This window comes from Psammomys obesus, unplaced genomic scaffold (genome assembly GCF_907164565.1).
Source record: "Psammomys obesus unplaced genomic scaffold, mPsaObe1.curated_primary_1811, whole genome shotgun sequence".
Classification (NCBI taxonomy): Eukaryota; Metazoa; Chordata; class Mammalia; order Rodentia; family Muridae; genus Psammomys; species Psammomys obesus.
Window position 1 is genome coordinate 7,797,869 of NW_026590701.1, and position 22,679 is coordinate 7,820,547.

General features: G+C 42.4%; 1 protein-coding gene across 12 annotated transcripts in view; it reads right to left on the minus strand.

Annotated features, from left to right (window-relative positions):
* LOC129677894 (histone-lysine N-methyltransferase, H3 lysine-36 specific-like) overlaps positions 1–21,018 on the minus strand; it is a 41,979-nt gene extending 20,961 nt beyond the window's left edge. For 5 of the 12 annotated variants that reach the window (XR_008720292.1, XR_008720288.1, XR_008720290.1 and 2 more), the window contains exons 1-2: positions 20,338–20,772; positions 18,588–19,496 (exon numbers count right to left, since the gene is read on the minus strand). Coding sequence is in view for 6 of the 12 variants with exons in the window: in XM_055608566.1 (XP_055464541.1) it covers positions 18,588–18,677; positions 18,852–18,884 (123 nt within the window). In the remaining 6 variants the exon portion in view is untranslated. The other 7 variants (XM_055608562.1, XM_055608569.1, XM_055608566.1 and 4 more) reach the window with 6 other exon arrangements.
* Positions 21,019–22,679: the final 1,661 nt, after the last annotated feature.

Here is a 22,679-nt window from a genome sequence, read left to right on the forward strand (position 1 = left end):
AAATTTTCCTTTGATATACAAGGAAGATACAGGTAATATTGCACAGCACAACTCAGAACAGCATTCAAACATAATACCATATAAATATAAATGAAGCTCTTAGGAACTGTTCAACATAGCAGCTCAGGCCAAATCTTTCCTCCAAAAATAAGGTCAGCTCGGTCTACAGAGTGATTCTAGGACAGCCAGGACTACACACAGAAAAACCCTATCTCAAAAAAGGCAAAACAAAATACCAAAAAACAAAACAAAACAAAAAAATAATACCTGATTAATCTGATATCTAACTGTCTATATGACAGCTCCTAGGTCCACCATGTCTCTAAAAAGCACAAATTAAATAGCACAAATTTCCTGCCTTCAGAGAAAAAAAAATCGTATTTCAAAAGTCTGAGCTTTCAATCTTGTACATACAAAAAAAAGGGGGGGGACATACTAAGATATTTTGCAGAGGCCAAAGTATCTAAGATACAAGGACGAAGAACAACCTCCTCTGCTTAATCCAAGGTGACAAAAAACAGTATCATTTTGCTGGAAGGGCAATGTCTTCAAAGGTGCTTAGAGAGTTCCTCCATCAGACTAAATTTTCCTTCCTAAATGCCTGAAACTATCTGCTTGGCACTCAAGTGGTCAAAAAAAAAAAAAAAAGTATAAGGAATGAATTCATGGAAATAATTCATGTAAATGCTGAATAATGCCTTTATTCAAAAGATAAAGGATGGGGCTCCTTCCAATATATAAATTATCTTTCAACCTTAAGACTGCTTTCACTTATGGGTGGAGAGAAGGCTTAATTAAGTGTATATATGCTCTTCCAGAGGACTGTGGTTTCATTACACACACTATTGAATAACAATTGTTTAGTGAATTGCAGAACCAGGACTCAAAGTTGGATAACACAGCTGAAGCTCAAACTACTAATGACTGCATTTATCATTCACTGACAGTAACATCTCAGTTATTTACTTAAAAGGATCAACCATATAACTGAGGACATGGAACTGGTTCTGCCTTCTCTTCATTTACTTATTACAAATGGATTACATTTTTGTAATGGGAATTTTGGTTTCTTAAAAATCCCAGTTATGTAATATAAATGTTTTTGTTTTAATCTCAAGTGTGGAATTTTAGTTTTTCCACAGCTGATAATTGCCTCCTTTGGGGCATGGTCTTTGCCACTTGGTAACAATGGCCTCCCTCCTGCAAGAAGAGGAAGAGAGGTGTGGTCTACGACACTGAGGGATATAAATAAGAGCCCAGAAGAGAAAGGGTGAGCTGTGATGAGTGGCTGTTTAGAGACAGCAGAGATGCTTTGTGGCACACCAGCTCTGAGGAAAGAGACAGTGGAGAATGCTTGCTGATTTTGCTGTTGACAGAGTTTGGTATGATCCCAAAAAGAACCCATGGACCCTAAACAGCCAGGAGAAGTGAAGGGGTCTGCAACCCCTCTCCCCATTAATGTTCTCTCTCCTACCTAGAGTTGGGGGGTTGAAGAGGCTTTAAGGAACCCCCAATAAAATAATTTTTAAAACAAGTGCAACCCATTGTATTATCAACACACATTACCAAAAAAAAAAAAAATAAAAAATAAATGTGCCCAGTTATGAAGGAATAAGAATCAAAGCTACTAGCAAAATAACAAGTACTGGTGGAAAAAGCAAGATAGTAACTTTAATACACCCTGTTAAGAGGTCAAAAGATCCAGACTGGAGAGATGGCTCAGAATACAGAGGACCCAGGATTGGTTCCCAGCACTCAATCCATTAATTACAATTCCAGGGGATCTGACACCCTCTTCTGACCTCTGTAGGCACAAGGTAAACATGCATGCATGAGGACAAAATCAATGTACATAAAACAAATCTAAACAAAAAAAAAATTCTAAGAGATTAAAAGATTTCTTTACATAGAGTAAGAGTAATAACCATATGACCCAGTAACTCTACTCATAGATATACTCAAGAGTAACAGGCTCAGTTCAGTGGTAGAGTACTTGCCTACCATCCTTAAGAGCCTGTATGCCATACCCAGAACCAGGGGAAAATAAACACACACATAAATGTATATAAATGTTCACAGTCAAAAAAGCAGAAAAATATAAATTGGCCACTAACTGAAGAATGGAAAGAATGTCCCAAGTTTGAAGTCATAGGTCCTAGCACTGGGGAAGCATACAGGCAAGACAGAGCTCCAGAGCTTGCGGCCAGACAGTCTAGGCAACCAGTGACACGATCCACGGTTATACTCTGACCTCCATGACAGTACCTTCACTCACATATGTATACACAAACCTCAAGATTAAAATAAAATATAAAAAATGAGGGGGGCGGAGGCAAGATGGAGACTAGCACATAGTTTCTGAGCTGCCGAAGAGGTGAATGCCTGAGTTGGTGAGTGGATGGACTTCTGAAGCCAGAAAAACGATGGTGAGGCTTTCTAAACAACAGGAACATCACATGAGGTGAGAACTTTGGTCTTCGGTCACCCGGGGACTTGTTTGGGGAAGGAGAGAAATGATCCTTTGATCTCCCGGCACTTCTCCTTTCTCGGACACCTCTCTCCTCAGCACAGCTGACTCAACAAGCTTCTCAGCTCAGAGCTCACTGCCTGGGGTCTGTAGTGGTTGAAGAGGGGCTCCTAGCCCCTTAGCGGCAACTGCCAGCTGTACCGGTCTTGGAGTCCCAGATCCACAGCACCATCCTCTCAGGGTCCCAGGTGTGCTAGTGGCCATACTGACTCCTCAGGGTCTCTCAGCCACTGACTGTCCGGCCCACCCAAACCCTCAGTGACAGTATGCTATATAGCCACCAAAGTCCAGCAGACCTGCCAAACAAGCTAGGCACACCAGGCACCGGGCCTCTCAGGGCCAGTGGAGGGGCCCCAGGACTTTCCAGAAGGCATCTGGACCAGAATCCCAATCTCCAGAGAGATCAAGGGGATACAAATCGGAAAGGAAGAGGTCAAAGTGTCACTATTCGCAGATGATATGATAGTATACATGAGCGGCCCCCAAAATTCAACCAAAGAACTCCTTCAGCTGATAAACACCTTCAGCAAAGTGGCAGGATATAAAATCAACTCAAAAAAAAATCAGAAGCCTTCCTGTATACCAAAGACAAAAGGGCTGAGAAAGAAATCAGGGAAACAATACCCTTCACAATAGCCACTAATAACATAAAGTACCTTGGGGTGACTCTAACCAAGCAAGTGAAAGACCTGTTTGAAAAAAAAAATTTAAGTCTCTGAAGAAAGAAATTCAAGAAGATATCAGAAGATGGAAAGATCTCCCGTGCTCATGGATTGTTAGGATTAACATAGTGAAAATGGCCATCCTGCCAAAAGCAATCTACAGATTCAACGCAATTCCCATCAAAATACCAACTCAATTCTTTACAGACCTTGAAAGAAACATTCTCAGCTTCATATGGAGAAACAAAAAACCCAGAATCTCCAAAATGATCCTGTACAACAACAGATCATCTGGAGGTATCTCCATCCCCGATCTCAAGCTGTACTACAGAGCAATAGTAATAAAAACTGCATGGTATTGGCGTAGAAACAGAAAGGAGGATCAATAGAACCAAATAGAAGACCCAGAAATAAACCCACACACCTATGAATACTTGATTTTTGACAAAGAAGCCAAAACCATTCAATGGAAAAAAGACAGCATCTTCAACAAATGGTGCTGGTCCAACTGGATGTCTACATGCAGAAAAATGAAAAAAGACCCACATTTATCACCCTGCACAAAACTAAAGTCCAAGTGGATCAAGGACCTCAACATAAAACCAGATACTCTAAATCAGTTAGAAGAAAAAGTGGGGAAGAGCCTGGAACTCATTGGCACAGGAGACAACTTCCTGAACAGAACACCAACAGCACAGACTCTTAGAGCAACAATCAATAAATGGGACCTCATGAAACTGAAAAGCTTCTGTAAAGCAAGACACTGTTGTCAGAACAAAACGACAGACTGGGAAAGGATCTTCACCAACCCTATATCTGACAGAGGGCTGATATCCAGAATATATAAAGAACTAAAGAAGTTAAAAAGCAGTAAATCAAAGAGGATGGACATCAGAAGAAGAAAAAAGGAAACAACCTAGAAACCTGCCACAGAGGGCCTCTGAAAGGCTCTACCCTACAGACTATCAAAGCAGATGCTGAGACTTATGGCCAACTGCTGGGCAGAGTGCATGGAATCTTATGTAAAAAGTACAAAATAGTAAGATCTGGAGAGGACAGGAACCCCACCAGGAGAGCAACAGAACCAGAAAATTTGAACACAGGGGTCTTCCCAGAGACTCATACTCCAACCAAGTACAAGGCATGGAGATAACATAGAACCCCTGCACAGATGTAGCCCATGGCAGTTTAGTGTCCAAGTGGGTTACATAGTAATGGGAAGAGGGACAGCCTCTGACATGAACTGATTGGCCTGCTCTTTGATCACCTCCTCATGAGGGGGGAGCAGCCTTACCAGGCTACAGAAGATGACAATGCATCCACTCCTGATGTGATCTGATAGACTAAGATCAGAAGGAAGAAGAGGAGGACCTCCCTTATCAGTGGACTTCGGGAGGGGCATGCGTGAAGAAAGAGGAGGGAGGGGCTTATGGGGGGATTAAAAAATGAATAAAGTGTAATAAATACAATTTTTAAAAAAAGCAATAAATCAAGTAATCCAATTTAAAAATGGGGTACGGAGCTAAACAGAGAAGTCTCTGTAGAGGAATATAGAATGGCAGAGAAACACTTAAAGAGATACTCAATATCCTTAGCCATCAGAGATGAAAATCAAAATAACCCTGAGATTTCACCTTACACCCATCAAAATGGCTAAAATAAAAAACTCAAATGACAACACATGCTGGAGAGGTTGTGGAGAAAGGGGAACCCTCCTTCATTGCTGCTGGGAATGTAAACTGGAACAACCACTTTGGAAATCAATCTGGCGCTTTCTCAGACAATTAGGAGTAATGCTTCCTCAATACCAGCCATACCACTCCTAGGCATACACCCAAAATTTGCTCAAGTACGCAACAAGGACATTTGCTCAATCATGTTTGTAGCAGCTTTATTCATAATAGCCAGAACCTGGAAACAACCCAGTTGCCCCTCAGTTGAGGAATAGATACAGAAATTGTGGTATCTTTACATAATGGAATAAAAAATGAGGGAATCATGAAATTTGCAGGCAAATGGTAGGATCTAGAAAATATCATTCTGAATGAGGTATCCCAAAAGCAGAAAGACACACATGGTATATACTCACTAATATAGACCTATAAGATATGATAAACATACTGAAATCTATACACCTAAAGAAGATAAACAAAAAAGAAGACCCATAGTAAGATGATCAATTCTCACTTAGAAAGACAAATGGGATGGGCATTGGATGCAGGAGAAAACAAGTAACAGGACAGGAGCCTACCACAGAGGGCCTCTGAAAGAGGTTAAGCAGTGTATCAAAGCAGATACTAAGACTCATAACCAAACCTTTGGCAGAGTGCAGGGAATCATATGAAAGAAGGGGGAGTTTGTATGCCTTTAATCCCAACACTTGGGAGGCAAAGTCAAGAAAATCTCTGTGAGTTCGAGGCCAGTCTGATCTACAGAGCTAGCTCAAAGACAGCCAGGCCTACAGAAAGAAACCCTGTCTCGAAAAAACAAAAAATAGTACCTACTACAAATTGAAAAACTCATCACTGACCAAACCCTATCATGGTCTTACTTAAGGGCAATTCAAGTACTTGAGCATATAGTAGTAACTCTTAGCTGGCATGCTCAAAGTCCTGGGTTCAATCACTGGTATCAATCACAAACAAACAAACAAAAAACGTTTTGGTTTTTTTTTTTAAATGAGTACTTTCTGGGCACCTTTAATCACAGCATTTGGGAGTCTGAGCAGATGGATTTCTGTGAGTTCAAGGATAACAAGGTCTATAAAGAGTTTCAAGACAGCCACTGCTACACAGAGAAACCCCATCTCAAAAAACCAAAAAGATACATGTAGAAGTCCATTCTACCATGTGGGGCTCAGAGACTGAACTCATATCATCAGGCTTAATTAGTGGCAAGATCTTTTTACACATTCAGCCACTCAGTCAGCCACTGTGTGTGTGCTGTTTGTGCACATGCATAAAAGAATTAATTAATTAATTAATTAATTAATTAATTAATTAATTAATGAGAATATAAATAAATGTAGATGCCTGAGAAGAAAGTTAGATTTTCATGAGGATGGAGTTATAGGAAGATGTGAGCTATCTGATATGGGTGCTAAGAATGAAACAGGTAGTCTGTAGCTTTTTTTTTTTCTTTTAGTTTTTTGACATAGAGTCTTTCATGTATAACCGACAGTAGCCTGGAACTCATATGTAACATGGGCTAATCTCAAATTCAAGGTCCTCTCAACTGTATGTTACTGGCTTGGTTTTCGAGACAAGATCCCACTATCAAGTCCAGGCTGCCCTCAAATTCTCAATCCTCCTGCTTCAGCTTCCTGAGAGTTGTATTATAATACTCAAAATATTATCCTTAGATACATATATGTTTAATCATACAATGTGATACATACAAGACCAAGTATTGCAGAACTTAGGTACATTAGCAAAATACTGAAACAAACTCAATGTTCATCAACAATGACTAGTTATTAATTGTGGTACATGCAAACAATAACTTGATAGGATAAAAATAAAGCAATTTGGGGATGAAGAATGGCTCAGCAGTTGAGAATTTAATGCTCTTGCAAAGAACCCAGGTTCAATTCCCAACACTCACGTGACAGCTCACATTGGCCTATACCCTCTTCTGGCCTTTGAGGGCACTGCAAACGTGGTACATACACATATCAGGCAAACATTCACACACATGAAATAAAAATAAAATGTTTTAAAAAAAGGATGAGGCTATTCTTTTGAGCTTATATTGTGTGTGCGTATGTGTGTGTGCATGCATGTGTGTACACCTGTGTGTGTCTACAAGCTGATGCGGAAGAAAGAAGGTAATTTGTGGAAACCGGTTCTCTCTTTGCCTCTACATAGGTTCCAAAATCAGGTCATTAGGCTTGGTAGTGGCAAGCACATTTACCTTGCTGGGCCTGCTTTATTTTGACACAGGGTCTTGTGTAGCCTAGGTGGCCTCCAATTTACAGTATAAAGAAGGATAGCACTGTGGTCCTGGTTTGGCCACTACCACCCAACTATTGGGATTACTGGTATGCACCATCATACCTAATGGTATAAATAAATGCCTGCTCTTCCAGAAGACTAGAGTTCAATTCCTATTACCCACAGGGCAGCTCACAGCTGTTTGTAACTCATAAAGCAGTTCTTTATGTAGATACATAATATAGTGGACCACATATCAGAGACAAAATACAGTAAGGTCCAGACAGTACCAAGATATTTTTGTTCTGTTTTCTTTTCTCTTCAATTGTGTATGTGGTTGTATAGGGCACATGATGTGCTTCTTAGTCTCAGTTCTCAGGAGGGTAAGACAGAAGGATCACCTGACTCCAAAGATAGGTGAACTTAAGCAACTTTAAATCAATCAACTTTAAATCACTGTCTGAAGGAAAACGGCACACAATGTAAATGGAAAGCCTATAAATGGAAATCTTTAACACACAGTTACAAAGCATCTGAAATCTTAATGCAAATGGGGAGGGGACTGCTGGGAATGAAATAGGTACAAAAGAACCCTAGAGAAAAGAACTGTTAACCATTACCAAGAAGCTCCCAGTATAAACTGAAGGGACTAAAAAGCTGAAGTCATGGCAAGTTAATGGCCAGCCTAGTCTGCATAACAAGACCATGTCTTAAAAAGAAAAAAAAAAAAAAAACTATCCTTATATCACAAGACTATAAACCCAAAGTTGTTATAAGCACCTCCAAAACAACGTAGACTTTCATAAAAATAGGTCTTTCTAGATTTTAACTGCACTATCAGAAAAAGTAATAACAAAAGCCAATTTTAATATTCCTGGTAAACATGTACTCCATACTGAATACACAATTACTAAAAATAACCACCCAATAAATCCCTTTAATTAATCTTTATATTTCAAACAGAGTCACTGAAATGAAAGTAGAATATTCTCAATGTTCATGTTACAAATATATTTTGTAGTAAAATGCAATCAGAAGTCATTTGTCATGATTGAAATGTTTATAAAAATGTTACCCTTTGTTCATAATTTAAACCGGGCTGTGTAAACAGAGAATTCTCGACAGAGGAATATCGAATGGCAGAGAAACACTTAAAGAAATGCTCATCCTCATTAGCCATCAGGGAAATGCAAATCAAAACGACCCTGAGATATCACCTTACACCCATCAGAATGGCCAAGATGAAAAACTCAAGGGACAACACATGCTGGAGAGGTTGTGGAGAAAGAGGAACCCTTCTCCACTGCTGGTGGGAATGTAAACTGATACAACCACTCTGGAAATCTATCTGGCGCTTTCTAAGACAATTAGGAATAGTGCTTCCTCAAGACCCAGCTATACCACCGCTAGGTATATACCCAAACTTTGCTCAAGTACACAAAAGGGATATTTGCTCAACCATGATTATAGCAGCTTTATTTGTAATAGCCAGAACCTGGAAACAACCCAGATGTCCATCAACAGAGGAATGGGTACAGAAATTGTGGTATTTTTACACAATGGAATACTACTCAGCAATCAAAAAGGAGGAAATCATGAAATTTGCAGGCAAATGGTGGGATCTAGAAAATATCATCCTGAGTGAAATATCCCAGAAGGAGAAAGACAAACACGGTATATACTCACTTATATAGACCTATAAGAGATGATAAACATAATGAAATCTATACACCTAAAAAAGATAATCAAGAGAGTGGACATGGGGTAAGATTATCAATCCTTGTTTTGAAAGACAGATGGGATGCGCATTGAACATATGACAGGAGTCTACTGAGCGCATTTGAAAGACTCTAACTAGCAATGTTTTCAAAGCAAAGACTCATGACCAAACCTTTGGCAGAGTACAGGGAATCATAAGAAAGAAGGGGAGTTAGTCTGATGAGGAAAGGATAGGAGCTCCACAAGGACCAAATATATCTGGGCACAGGGTCTTTTCTGAGACTGACATGCAACCAAGGACCATGTATGAATGCAACCTAGAACCTCTGCTCAGATGTAGCCTGTGGTAGCTCAGTAACCAATTGGTTTCCCATAGTGAGGGGAACAAGGACTATTTCTAACAGGAACTCAATGACTGGCTCTTTGGCCTCCCCACCCCCCAAGGGAGGAGCAGTCCTGTTAGGCCACAGAGGAGAGCTTTGCAGCCAGTCCTGAAGATACCTGATAAAACAGGATCAGATGAATGGGGAGGAGGTCCCCCCTATCAGTGGATTTGGCAAGGGGCATGGTGGAGATGAGGGAGGGAGGGAGGGACTGGGAGGGAATGAGGGATCGGGACACGGCTGGGATACAGAGTTAATAAAAATGTAACTGATAAGAAAAAAAATAAAATTCAAAAAAAATTAAAAAAAAAAGAGAACACATTTAAAAAAAATAAGGGCACGAATATGAAAGAGTAATATGTGGGAGGAATCTGAAAGGAGGAAAGGTAAGGGAAAGTTATGTAATTATAATCTCAAAATATTAAAATATGATTTGAAAAAGCAAATCTCTTCAACTATTTATTTTGGGAAATGTTTTGTAAGCTGATAAAGCAATGCATGTTTTGGAGCTTAGAGATGGACTCATATAAATTGACTCCTTTTTAAATTATGGACATTCATGATATAAATCTCTCTTTTGTAAAATAAATATATCTATATAGATAGATAAATAAAACTAATTATTTACAAGAAAAAAAATGTGGTTTATGATGAGTGTGGTAGTGCATGCTTTCTTCCCACAATTCAGTTCCAGTGTTACACAGAAAAGAAGCCTCAAAAAACAAATATGTGTGTGTGTGTGGAGGGTAGGTGTGGGAGTGGGAGAAAGAAAGAAAGAAAGGAGACAGATACTACAGAAGATCACCAAAACTATAAACTAGCCTGTTTCCAGGCTACCTTGAGCAACATGGTAAGACCCTGTTTCAAACAAGACAAAGAAAATTTTGATTTGTAATAGAGATGCAGCTTAACATGAATGTAACCTGAAATTATGCACCCGCACCCCTGGGTACACCAGGGTACACATTTGTAATCACTGCTCTCTGGAGGTAACCACAAGAAGATCGCCAGATCAAGGTCAACCTCAACAAAACAGCTAATTATCTGAAGTCAGCCTAGAATACATAAAACCATGTTGAAGCCATGTTTCAAAAAGGAAAAAAGAAAACAAAGCATAAAACCTAGTGCTAGCCAAATTGTGAGCAAATGCTAGACACAGGTTGTTGTTGTTTGTTTTTTGTTTTTGAGACAGGGTTTCTCTATGTAGCCTTGGCTGTCGTGGACTCGCTTTGTAGACCATGCTGGCCTCAAACTCACAAAGATCCACCTGCCTCCCCAAATACTGGGATTACAGGCGTGTGCCACTCAGCATGACTAGTACAGGTTTTTTTTAAATATATTTTTGCCGGGTATGGTGAAACAGAACTTTAATCCTAGCACTCAAAAGGAAGCGGTAGGGAGAGTTCTAAATTTTTAGATTTCTGAGACCAGCATGGTCTATATATGTGTTCCATGCTGGCCAAGATTACATAGTGAGACCCTGTCTCAAAAAAAAATACACATTGCAAAAAAAATTAATTTTTATTTATGTGTGCATATGTGTGTCAGGCCCACAGAGGAAAGTGAGGACATCAGATCCCCTGGAGTAGGGGCTACAGGTTGTTGTAAGCTGTTAACATAGGTGCTTAGGAATCAAAATCAGGTTCTTTATAAGAGTAGTAATAGCTCTTAACCACAGAGCCATCTTTCTAGCCCCTAAATTGTTACAATTCTTTATGAAAATCAAAGCAGATGTAAGCCTACCAAGAACTATAAAAAGTTATTTTATCCTGTGAGAGTTCATCCTTAGAAAATAATGTTATACATAACTATAAACCTGATATCGTGCCTACCTATCAAAACTTCAGTTACAGATGGGCATAGCAACTCGTGCTACGTAATCGTGCTACATAATCCTAGTGCTTGAAAGGCCAAGACTGGAGAAGTCTGAGGCAAGTCTTGGCTACACAGAGAGATCCCATCTAAAAACCAATGACTCTATATCACCCCTAACAAAGAACCAACATCAGATCTGAATTTAACCTTTTTGTACAGTAACACTTCTACCCTTAAGCTGTTTCTAAAACACTTCAAGCCAGTTCTGATGGAATACCCCTATAACCCTAACACTAAGGAGAGGAAGACAAAAGAATCTTTAATTTAAGGTTAGCTTGAGCTTCAGAGCTCAAAAATATCTTTAAACAGAATTCTATTACCTTTTAACTGCTCGTGGCATGTTATAAGTCATTATCTGATATACTAATTATAAAAAAAGTTATGTAAGGCTAGGAATATGGAGGACTTGCCTATTATGGGGGCCTTATTATTCCCTGGGTCCAATCTCTAGTAAAGGCAAGAAAATATTAATTTTAATAGGGAAGAAGCATAAAACAGATCACCCCTCTAATACAGGCTAAACCATAACTGAAGACTCAAAAATCCCAGCTGCCTCAGCCTCCTGAATATTAGGACTACAAGCTTAAGCTGTCATGTACCCAGCTTTTGCACTGGCCTCTGAGACAAGCCCTTGCACATCCCATTCTTTCTGCCCACCCTCCTGAAAGCTGACATTGCACACATATCCACAAAACACAGGTTTTTACTACATTTTATATAGAAGTATAAATGGCCTTTTATTGTTTTCTAACATGGTCTCATTATGCAGTCCCTGCTGGCCTGGAACTTACACTGATCCAGTCTGTACTTCCCCATGTGCTAGGATAGAAGGCACATAATGGCCACTCCCTGCCTACAAATAAAAATTTAAAGGTATAAAAAAAAATACAATAAAAAACGCTTTAGGTATAAACTGTCAATGAAGATTAGTGTGACATTAATGTCCTCCACTTACAGCAGAGAGCCATAACAGCTCCAATTACAGCACAGAAAGAAATCAGAGATGACATAAGAAAATACTCTCATAACTTAGAAAAGGTGACTACTTAGACTGTTCCTGATATGTAAGAGCTATCACATAACCAGTGATAATTATTTATAATTTAATTTAATATATTAAAATAGTTCATCCTCCAAAATATATTTTATCCTTATAGCAACCCCTCCCTTTTTCCATTGGCCACCAGTCTTCCAGCGCTCTTTTCAATTCCTGGAGAGATGCAGCTCAGTTGCTGGAGTGTTTCCCAAAGTACAGAGCCCAAGTCTCCATTACCTAAATTGGGTATGGTGGTATGTGCTACATAGAGAAACCCTGTCTAGAAAAATCAAAAAAACAAACAAAACAAAACTATAGGATCAAAAAATGTAAGTAGCCCAGTATAGCTGATCCACATCACTAATCTCAGCCCTTGGGAGGCAAAAGAAGGTAGAACTGTGAGCTAGGTCAACCTTGCCTACTCAGTAAGTTCTAGGACTAGTTTTCTAGACATCATCTCAAAATAATGTAATTACCTTAGAGGTGGAGAAAGGAACATTATGGAATTCAAGATGACCCTCAGCTATTCAATGAGTTTGAAGTCAGCTTGGGCTATACACTCGAGATTCTGTCTCAAATCAAAGGGGAAAAGGTAAAATAATGGTTCACGGAGTCATTAAAACAATGTACATCACCAGGCGGTAGTGGCACAAGCCTTTAATCCCAACTCTCAAAGGCAGAGGCTGGCAGAACTTTGAGTTTCAGGACAGCATGGTCTACAGAGCTAGTTCCAGGACAGCCAGGGATACACAGAGCAACCCTGTCGCAGGGTGGGTCGAGGGGAGTACATCATCTAGAATATAGATACACAACTCTTAAAAATTTACTGAGTCTTACAGCATAGGGATCCTTCTGATACTCAGAAGGCTGAGATGGGAAGATAGTAAATTCAAGGTCAAACCAGACTACTTACCAAGACCCTGCCTCAAAATAAAATGTAAAAGTGGTAAAGCACCTGCCTATCATGTATGGAAACCTAAATACAATTGCCAGCATTAACCAACCCTACAAATGAAACCTCTGAGGATGAAGATCTCTGCACATGGTAGGCTAAGGCAGGAGAGTCGAACTATACTATACCTGGACTATACTATACTAGTAAAATGGTTACCACGATCATCACCACTAATACAACTACTCCTACATAATCCAATATGAAAACAGACAAAATATATTAACATATTCAGTAAAAAAAATGCAAATAGCAAATATGCATGGGACAGGACAAATGGCTCAGAAGTTCTTCCATAGAACTTGGATTCAGTTCCCAGCACCCATAGAACAGCTCACAGCTATTGGTAACCCAACTTCCAAAAGGTATGATACACACTTTTAGATTTCAATGGCACAGCACAGTCATGTAATACATATTCATGAAAGCAAAAATACCAATATACATCAAACCTTTGAGAAAAAGCATGCATTAACCTATCAGCAAAAGTATAAATTAAAACCACAAAGAAGGAACCATATGGTGGTGGCACATGTCTTTAATCCCAGCACTTAGGAGGCAGAAGCAGGGGGATCTCTCAGTTCAAGGCCAACCTCATCTACACAATAAGTTCCAGGACAGCCAGGGCTACAGAGACCCCATCTTGAACTAGCCTCCCCCCCTGAAAAAAAAAAAAAAAACCACAATGCAGGGGACTTAGGAAATGGTTCAGTGGGTCTCGCCTTTCAAGCCTGACCAAGTTCCAATCCCAAGAAGTTCCCCAGAAAGCCAGATGCCATGGTCTGCACTTGTAATCCCAGCTTTTCTGAGGCAAACACAGAAGAACTGCCTGGAAACTCAAGGGCCAGATAGCCTGGAATACAGAGAATACAAGAGACCTGACCTAAGAAAGGGCATGGAGATAAACAGCTTAAGCTGAATCTCCAGAACCCACATAGTAGAACTGACTCCCACAAGTTGTCCTCTAACTTTATACACACTTAGTAATGAAAGGTAAATTTACCACCAGGCGGTGACAGCCTTTAATCCCAGCAGAGGTAAGTGGATCTCTGAGTTCAAGGCCAACCTGGTCTACAGAGTGAGTTCCAGGACAGCCAAGGCTACACAGAGAAACCCTGTCTCAAGAAACAAAAAGGAAGTATGTTCAACTCATGAGCACTACCTTGCTTTGCTTTTTATTTTACATGGAACCTAGGACCCTATGAATAGGAATAAAGTACTCTAGTAATCTACTACTGCCAAAATAAACTCCCATTGCTGGGATTTGTTTTGGATTTGGTTATGCATTTTGGTTTGGAGGTTATTTGTGTGTATGCATGTGTGAGAAGGAAAAAGAAAAGAAAGAATACCTTGCTATGCATTCCAAGCTGCTCTTGGACATACTATGTAACCCAATCTGACCTGAATTTACCAATCTTTATACCTCAGAGTTCTGGGATTACAGGCATGAGTCACTCCACTATCTGTTTCGTTTTTTTTTTTAAGATTTTTTTTTTTTTAAAGACCGGTTTCTCTGTGTAGTCTTGGACTCACTTTGTAGACCAGGCTGGCCTTGAAACTCACAGCTATCCAGCTGCCTCTGCTTCCCTAGTGGTCTGATTAAAGATGCGTACCACCATGCCTGACTTCACGTTTTTTTAATGCATACAATGGTCTGTCTGCATGTACTCCTGCAGGCCAGAAGAGGGCACCAGATATCATTATAGATGGTTGTGAGCCACCATGTGATTGCTGGGAATTGAACTCAGGACCCTCTGAGCCACCTCTCCAGCCTCACATCTGGCTTTTTAATCAAGATTCTTATTTTCACTCTTTTCCACTTTATTTTGTGAATAAGCATTTTATCTGCATGTATATCTGTGTACCACATGCAGGCAGCGCCTAAGGCCAGAAGAGGGAGTGAGATCTCCTGGGACTGTAGTTATAGAGGGCTGTAAACCACAATGTAGGTACTCGGAAACAAACCTGGGTCCTCTGGAAGAGCAGCCAGTGCTCTTAATTGCTGAGCCATCTCTCCAGCCTCACGAGATTTATATTCTTAATTATGGATGCATATAGGTATGAAAGTATGTGTATAGGTAGGAGTGTGTGTGACCATGGAGACCAGATACCACATCTTCCTGGATCTGGAGTTATGGGCACCCGTGAACTGCCTAATACGGATGCTGGGAATCAAATCTGGGTCTTCTAAAAGAGCACCAGGTACTCTTAAATGCTGAGTCATTGATAGTGTGTGTGTGTGTGTGTGTGTGTGTGTGTGTGTGTGTGTGTGTCCCCTATACCGTTTTTTGTAATAGCATCTCACTGTGTAGCCCTGGCTGACCCTGAACTCTATATGCACACCAGGCTACCGTGGAACTCAAGAAATCTACCTGCTTCTGCCTTTGCTATGCTACAACACCTAGCATTTAAACCTCATTTTGTAGCCAAGACTGGCTTCAAAATCAAATCCTGTCTTCAGTCTCCAAACTGCTGGGATTACTGATATATCTCATAACATCCAGTTTAATACTATATTTTCAATGACTATGACATAAGGTGAAAAGATCAGTCTGCAATCAAAATTTCTTAGTTAAAAGTTCCAAAGTCATCTACAGACAGTTTTCACACAGTGAAGCAGTAGTTAAATAAATCGATGCAAGTAGATGAGCAAACATTACATGACTATAATGCGGAATTTTGAGTTTGAGGCCTGTCCAGGATACAGAGCAAGCATAACCAGGGGTGGTAACATACCTGTAACTCTACCTTTTGAGCTATAATCAGAAGGATCAGAAGCTCAAGGTCATTCTCTGCTATATACAAGTTCAAGAGCAGTCAAGAGTTATATATAACACCCTGTCTCAAAAACATACATAGGAGCTGGGCAGTAGTGACCCTCATCGTTAATCCCAGCACTCAGGAGGTAAAGGCAAGCAAATCTCTATGAGTTTGAGGCCAGAGTGAGTTCCAGGACAACCAAAGCTACACAGAGAAACTCTGTCTCAAAACAAACATATACATATGCATACACACACACACACACACACACACACACACACACACACACAGGCAAACTGGTGGGATATGACACACAGAAGAAAACCAAGCGTGACGACCTTAGCTTAATCCCCAGAACCCAGACAGTAGGAGGACACCATCAGTACTCAATTCTGATTGAAAGTCTCAAGTACCATGAAAACACACATTTTTGTTTGTTTTGATCACTGTAGCTCAGGTTGGCCTCAACCTCAGGGCAACCCTTTCTGCCTCAATTTCTTGAGTACTAAGAAGTAGGCATGAGATACCACATCTGGATGGCTTTGACCTACGTCTTCTATGGCATCTCTTTTTATTACAAGGCTATGAAGGTCCACTCAATATGACAAAAAACTCTGAGATCAATCTTTTTTCAAGCTGTCACCTAATACATACAATGTATACAGGTTTGTATTAGGAAGAAAAGGAAGGAAATAAAATGTTCTATATTTATACAAGTTTGTCAACTACCATGTTAGACACATAATACACTCAAACGATTTGGGGGAAGGGGTGGAGGGTAGTTTTTTGAGAGTCTTACACTGTAGACCAGGTGATTTAGAAATCATTATGTAACCCAGGTGGGCCTCAAACTCAAAGTGTTCACCCTCCAGAAGGTTGAGATTAGAAATGTGAGCCACTCTGTCCAGCTGGAGTTAGTAGAACCAATACTAGACTACATATACCTGATGAGACCTACACAGGTTTACATTTCTATTGTATGCTTCTACTGAATCTATCTCTACCCTCAAATCTAATGCATCTGTGAAAACAAGGACAAAACTACACACATGTACTATAAATACCAACACAAACCCAAAGAAAAGCTTTCTTTGAGCTGCAGGTTTTCAAAATGAACTATATACTCTAATATACATCCAGAATAATAATACATAAATTCAAGATATCGACCACAAGTTTTTAAAATCTGTAACTGCCAACCTAAGAAACCAAAGTATTAAGCCATAGCTGTTATCAATCAACCAAAACAAAGTTGAAACACCCACATTCTGTCTGCAACTTTAGAGATAAGGTAAAATAAATTTTAATGCCCTCAAAATAATCATCTATATACTATAAAAATGTCTTATAAAGTCTATGTTGTATTTTCAGGCATCTGTTGATTCCCCACAAAAACCATCCTCTTTGGGACATTACCAGTGTCCATGACAATATAGTTTAGAGCAGAAACAAAATCAGAATCAAATATGTAAAGCTAAAAGTGGTCTTTCAGAAATCAAGTAGTGATGAAACTGGGGCTAAAGAGGCCAACTGCTCATTTAACTATTGAAGAAATTCTAAAACACAAGACCTTTAGCCTTTATCACCTGCGAGCAACTCTAGAGAACATTAAGAAATTCATGTATTCTTCTTCATTTCTATACGTACATGAATGCTTGCGTATCTACAGACACTCCAAATTTTAACACTTCGAAGAGCTTATGAAGCCTAACTCAGTGGTGGCAGTTATCAAAGGCATAGGGCGCTGTAACTTTACAAGTAGTTCAGAAAAAAATTTAACCTACTTTAAATTTTGAGTGCTGGCCAAGAAAGTTTCCCATCTTAGCCAAGTTAAATCTGTGCCTAAAATGCAGGTCATCCTGCAGCAAGTCTGGCCTGTGAGAAACAAGTCATGCTTTATCCAGACACAGGACTCCAATCACACCCTGGTCACCTGCACTGTCAGCATCTGACCCATCCTGCAGGTCAGTCAAACGAGATCCTAAGAGAGGGGTGAGAATGGGGTAGAACAAGAGACTAGAAGAATGGAGACAAGACAGTATTCTGATCAAGTCTCCGTTTAATGTAATCTTTAGGTTACAGCTTATAAGGGGTAAGAATGGGCAATTCGGGGGGAGGAACAGGTTTCAGTGAAAATCACAGAGCAGGACATTCTCAAAAAAATTCTCAAAGCAGGAGTGAAGTTTTCATACTATACCTGCCAAATCTAAATGGTTGAGCAAACCTCTAACAATCAAAGAACAACTGCGGTCCAGGAGTGAAAAATCACCACGTCGTGTTAAGCACACTGTGCTTCGTGGATTCCAAGCAGGCTAGAATCAAGCAGCCATTTTATGGCTCCACACAGGCATCCGCAGACCAAAGCCTCTAAATTTTTGTTGTTTTGTTTTTCACAGGTAAAAGATGTATACCTACCTACCCGTATCTTGAAAATATAAATCTGAGCTCAGGTTTATAAACGCCCTTAGAGGTTAACACTTAGCCAGTCCTCAATGAAGCAATTTGGGATAAACTATAAAGAACCAAACTCACACCACAGGGATATGGTTTAAAAATGAAAGCAAATTTTCCCAAAAAAGCTCATCGTTAACTATGAATTGACAACAAAAACAAACTGTAGTTTCCCTTTAAGTGGCATATAGATATATATATATACACATATATACATATACATATATACACATATATATACCTACACACACATTCAAGTTTATATTTAAGTTGTACCAAAAATTGCTTACAAATGGCAATTCCTGTGAAGCAGATGATGAGGAAGCTCCAGGCAATTCTAGCATGTTTCCTAATGTACTAGTGCTGGAGTCTGGATCATCCTGAAAAGGTAAATGTATTGAGTTAAATTGTTCTTCTATGGTAATGTTTGTGTCTCCTAGTGAAATGTAGGCTGGGAGGAGGACTGTCTTTCATTGTGTACATCCACTTCACTTCTTTTATTTTCCTGATTTTTGGTGAAGGAGCTAATGGCAAGAATGGCTGTTTGACTTCACCGTGTCTACTCTCTGGTCTTGCTCACTTCCCATGGCCACTTCTATACTTCTGATTTAGGCTCATAATTGCAGGCGGCACTGGTCTGAGTTTCCTCAAAGAGCTCATCCTCTGTGACTGGCTGTTCTGAGGCCATTTCAGAATCTACATCTGCATCGTCCACACAAGCAAAATTCTCAAAGTGCAGAAAGCCATTCTTGGTTGTCTCTGTTACTCTTAACTGGAGTTTGGGGCAGTTATTACAAGAGGGCTCCTGTTTCAGAGCAAGTGCTGCTGGACCATTAGGATTCAAACAAGTGCAAACATTTGGCGACTGAGCTCTTGAGACACTTTTTGCAGGGTCTTGAAAGGACTCTGATCCATCAACAGACCCACTTAAATACTCTACATTGATCCTGAAGGCCAGATCCTGTAGTCTCAGCAGTGGAATGTAACAAGATGGAGAATCTTGTCCATAAGCATTTTGGGATGTTCCACTGCAGTCAGTAACTGCAATCCAGTAAGTGGCTCAGAGAAATTGGATTGACCATTACCGAATGGGCTGTCCTTGTCTTCAGGGGCATCTAAATCCACTGGATTGGGAAAGGACAGCAGACAATTTCTTTTAGATAGTTCACAAGTGTGATCCATACTGTGCCCACATCAACCTGAAATCCAAGAAGCACAACAATTATTCTGAGTTAACAGTCTGGCTCTTCTCTTTAAAATGGCTGACACTTCTGAAGCCCTAGTGGCCTTTCTGCTGCACTTCCAAGGACATAAAAAGTTCTCCAGGATGACACAGGAAAATGGCCCCAGTGGGTCTCCAAGGACTACATCTTCCCCGGAGATGGGTAAATCCTGCCACATGGAAGCAGCCCGTTCTCCTTCCCTGCACTGCAGACTGGTGGGCACGGGGGGGGGGGGGGGGGGGGAGACACGACTAAGATTAAAGTTGTTCGGGAGTCTAAACTCCCAGCTCTCAAACGACAGCCCTCCTCTCCCGCTCCCCACGCCCAAGGTCCGACAGCCAAATCTCTTGAAAGGGACGGGGTTGTGGGTTTCAGGGGCAGCTTCTGGACGCTGCATAAAAAGGTGTCCCCTCTCCTTTCGCAAGCTGGACGCAGCGGTCACCATAGCGCTGCACCCAGCGCCCCGCCGGTGCCCGAGCCTTTACCGCAACCGTGAGCTGGCGTCGAGCGAGTAAGCCGAGGCGGGTGCGCCGGAGCTTGCCTTCCCGAGGGCAAACACACTGGGATTCTCAGCTCCAAGGGCCGCGAGGCCGGGCACGGCCCCGGGAGGGCACCCGAGGCGGCCCGCGAAGCCCAGCCCGGTAGCAGCAGCTGACAAACATGGCTGCGGCGGCGGCCGCTTCACCGGGCCGCGCTCCTTCCCGCAGCCTCGGGGGCACCTCCCCGCAGCGCTGCTGGCGCTCGTCAGCACTCAGCCGTGAACAAAGTTTGCTGCGGGAGGGTGGGCGGCCATTCCCGTGTCCGCCAGCCAGCTTACCTGGGGTCAAACAGAAGCCGGGGTGCCCGCACCGCGCCGGGAGGAAGCTGGCCGCAGGCCCGCCTGGCCAGGCCCGAGGCCCGCCGGGAAGGAGGGAGGCGGGGGAGGCAGCCGCGGCTGCAGCAGCGTCGCCGACTCCGCGCGGCCCTCCAGCGCGGCCCTCACCTCTCGGCCACCACCAATCTTCCTGTCTCCTCCCTTCCCCCGCCCGCCCTGCGCTCTAGTTACCGTGCCCGTAACCCCTCCCGAGCCTGCTGGGGGTGGGGGACCCTTATCACAGCGGGGCTTGAGCAGAGCGGAGGCCGGCGCGAGGAGCCGCTAGCCAAGCCTCCCACTCCCCTTCGCATCTCTTCAGGCGAGGAGGCAGCGAATGCGACGAGCCCGGCCTATTCCTCCTCCTCCCCATCGCACCCACACCGTGCGCGCCCCTGCGCCCTAGCGCGTACCAAGGAGAGCGCGCCTCGCCGGCCCGAGAGCGGCAGGAGCCCAGGAGGCGCGCGTGCTCCCTCCCCCACCGTACGCCCCTGCGAGCGCACTCCCACGCCTCTCCCTTTAGGGGCCGGTGAAGTCCGGCTGGTGGGCTGGGGAGGGAGGCCCAATCAGCAGAGGCTCAGCTGCTGCACCCTGTCCTCCCCTGTGCGCCACTCAGGCCTGGCAATGGCAAGCCCTGCCCTCTGGGCTGAACTGGAGGCAGGCTCCCATGGCAGCTTAGGGGCCTGCAGGCATCATGGGTGGCACTGTGATCCCCTCACCTACTTCGCACACAGCCACTGCACCCTCCTCCTGAACGCCAACCCCGGAGACACCTGGCCTGACTGAGGCCCAGGGCTGCTGGGCATCTTAGGTTCCAGTGAGAGAACCAGGCCTGACCCCCAACACCTCCCCCACTCCACCCCCTCAGCAAAAACCACCAGTCCCAGGAACTAGAACATAGATCACCATTTCCAGAAAGAAGACAATGGAGTCCCTGACCCAAGGAATAGCCTGGAGAAAACCCAGCAAAATTTAACTACCACCCCAAGCAAAGGCTAATCAGTGAAAACCTGGAATTTGCCCAGGTGTTCTATGCAATAGGATGAGTAAAACAATTACGTTTGGCTTGGCCCTTAGGGCAAATGTCCCAGCAGAGTGTTTACTGGAGGGCCCTCAGGTAACTAGAGCTCACCAAGGAGAACAGCTACTTTGGGGCAGTCTCCTGCCAGGTGTCACTACCTGTAATGGTTAAGCCAAACTCCATCCTTCCTGGCCTTTACATGGTGACTGGGCCCAGCCAGCAGCAGCTCAGGAGGCTTCTAGCTGTTTGCTGTCCAACACCCACAGTCCATTAAAGGAGGCTCAGAAACATGCCTTTGGCATAACTTCAGTAAGTGATGGTGAGAGACCAAAGAATGAAAAATTAGTTTTTTGGGGGTATTGGATTAAGGTTTAATGCACAAGCCTGAACAAAGGCCAAGACAAATTGAGACATGTCCCACCACCTGAGTGGAAGAACCAGCTTTACTGCATTCCTTTCCACCCACTAGAGGTTCTGTTGCCAGGAAACCTGCCCAGATGGCCCCTCTCCCCTAGCAACAGCCAAACAAAGGAAGCCAGAACCATGAATGGTTTTGGCGCCAATTGGTTTAAAATGTGACACCCTTTTTGTGTTTCAACCAAAAGACCCTTGCCAGGCAGGGACTGGGACTTTTAAATCACTCTCAGTTCTGAGCTCTGGGCTCTCAGTTGGATACCAGTGCGTGTGAGAGTCCCAGCTTGAGCTGTGAATAAAGATCCTCACGTGTTTTGCAAAGGACTTGACTCCTGGTGGTCTTTTGGGAGTCTAATGAATTGGGCACAACACTGGAACTCTGGCCCTGCCAAGATAGAAAGTGGGTTTCCTCAGAGAAAGTGTCCTATGTAACCAAGAGCTGTGAGGCTGCTGTGACCTCAGAGATGCCTTCTGTTGAAGACAGAGACACTCAAGTCTCCAGATGCCAAGTTGACTGGCACTTTTCCTGCTCCAGAACTAGCCAGAGAAAAGCTGTGGCACTGTTCAGGGCCCTATCGCACAGGTCCCAGCCTTTTGTTCTAAGGAATTGCTCCTGCTAACCCCATCATGCAATTCAACAGAAAAGCTAACTGGTTCCTTTTTTACAGCTAGTAATTGGAGCCAGTCATTTCTAACTGGCAGTTACCCCAATGCTAATCACACCAATCAAAGTTTTTCCCAGCACATAGCCCATTTTGAGGTACTTGGAACTACTGCTGGACATCCTTGAAGAAATTGTTTTTCAGCCTCAGCTTCAGTTTCCTCACCAGTGGCCCCCAAATCACAGGCCACTGGGAGGATCCGTGACAGCCTA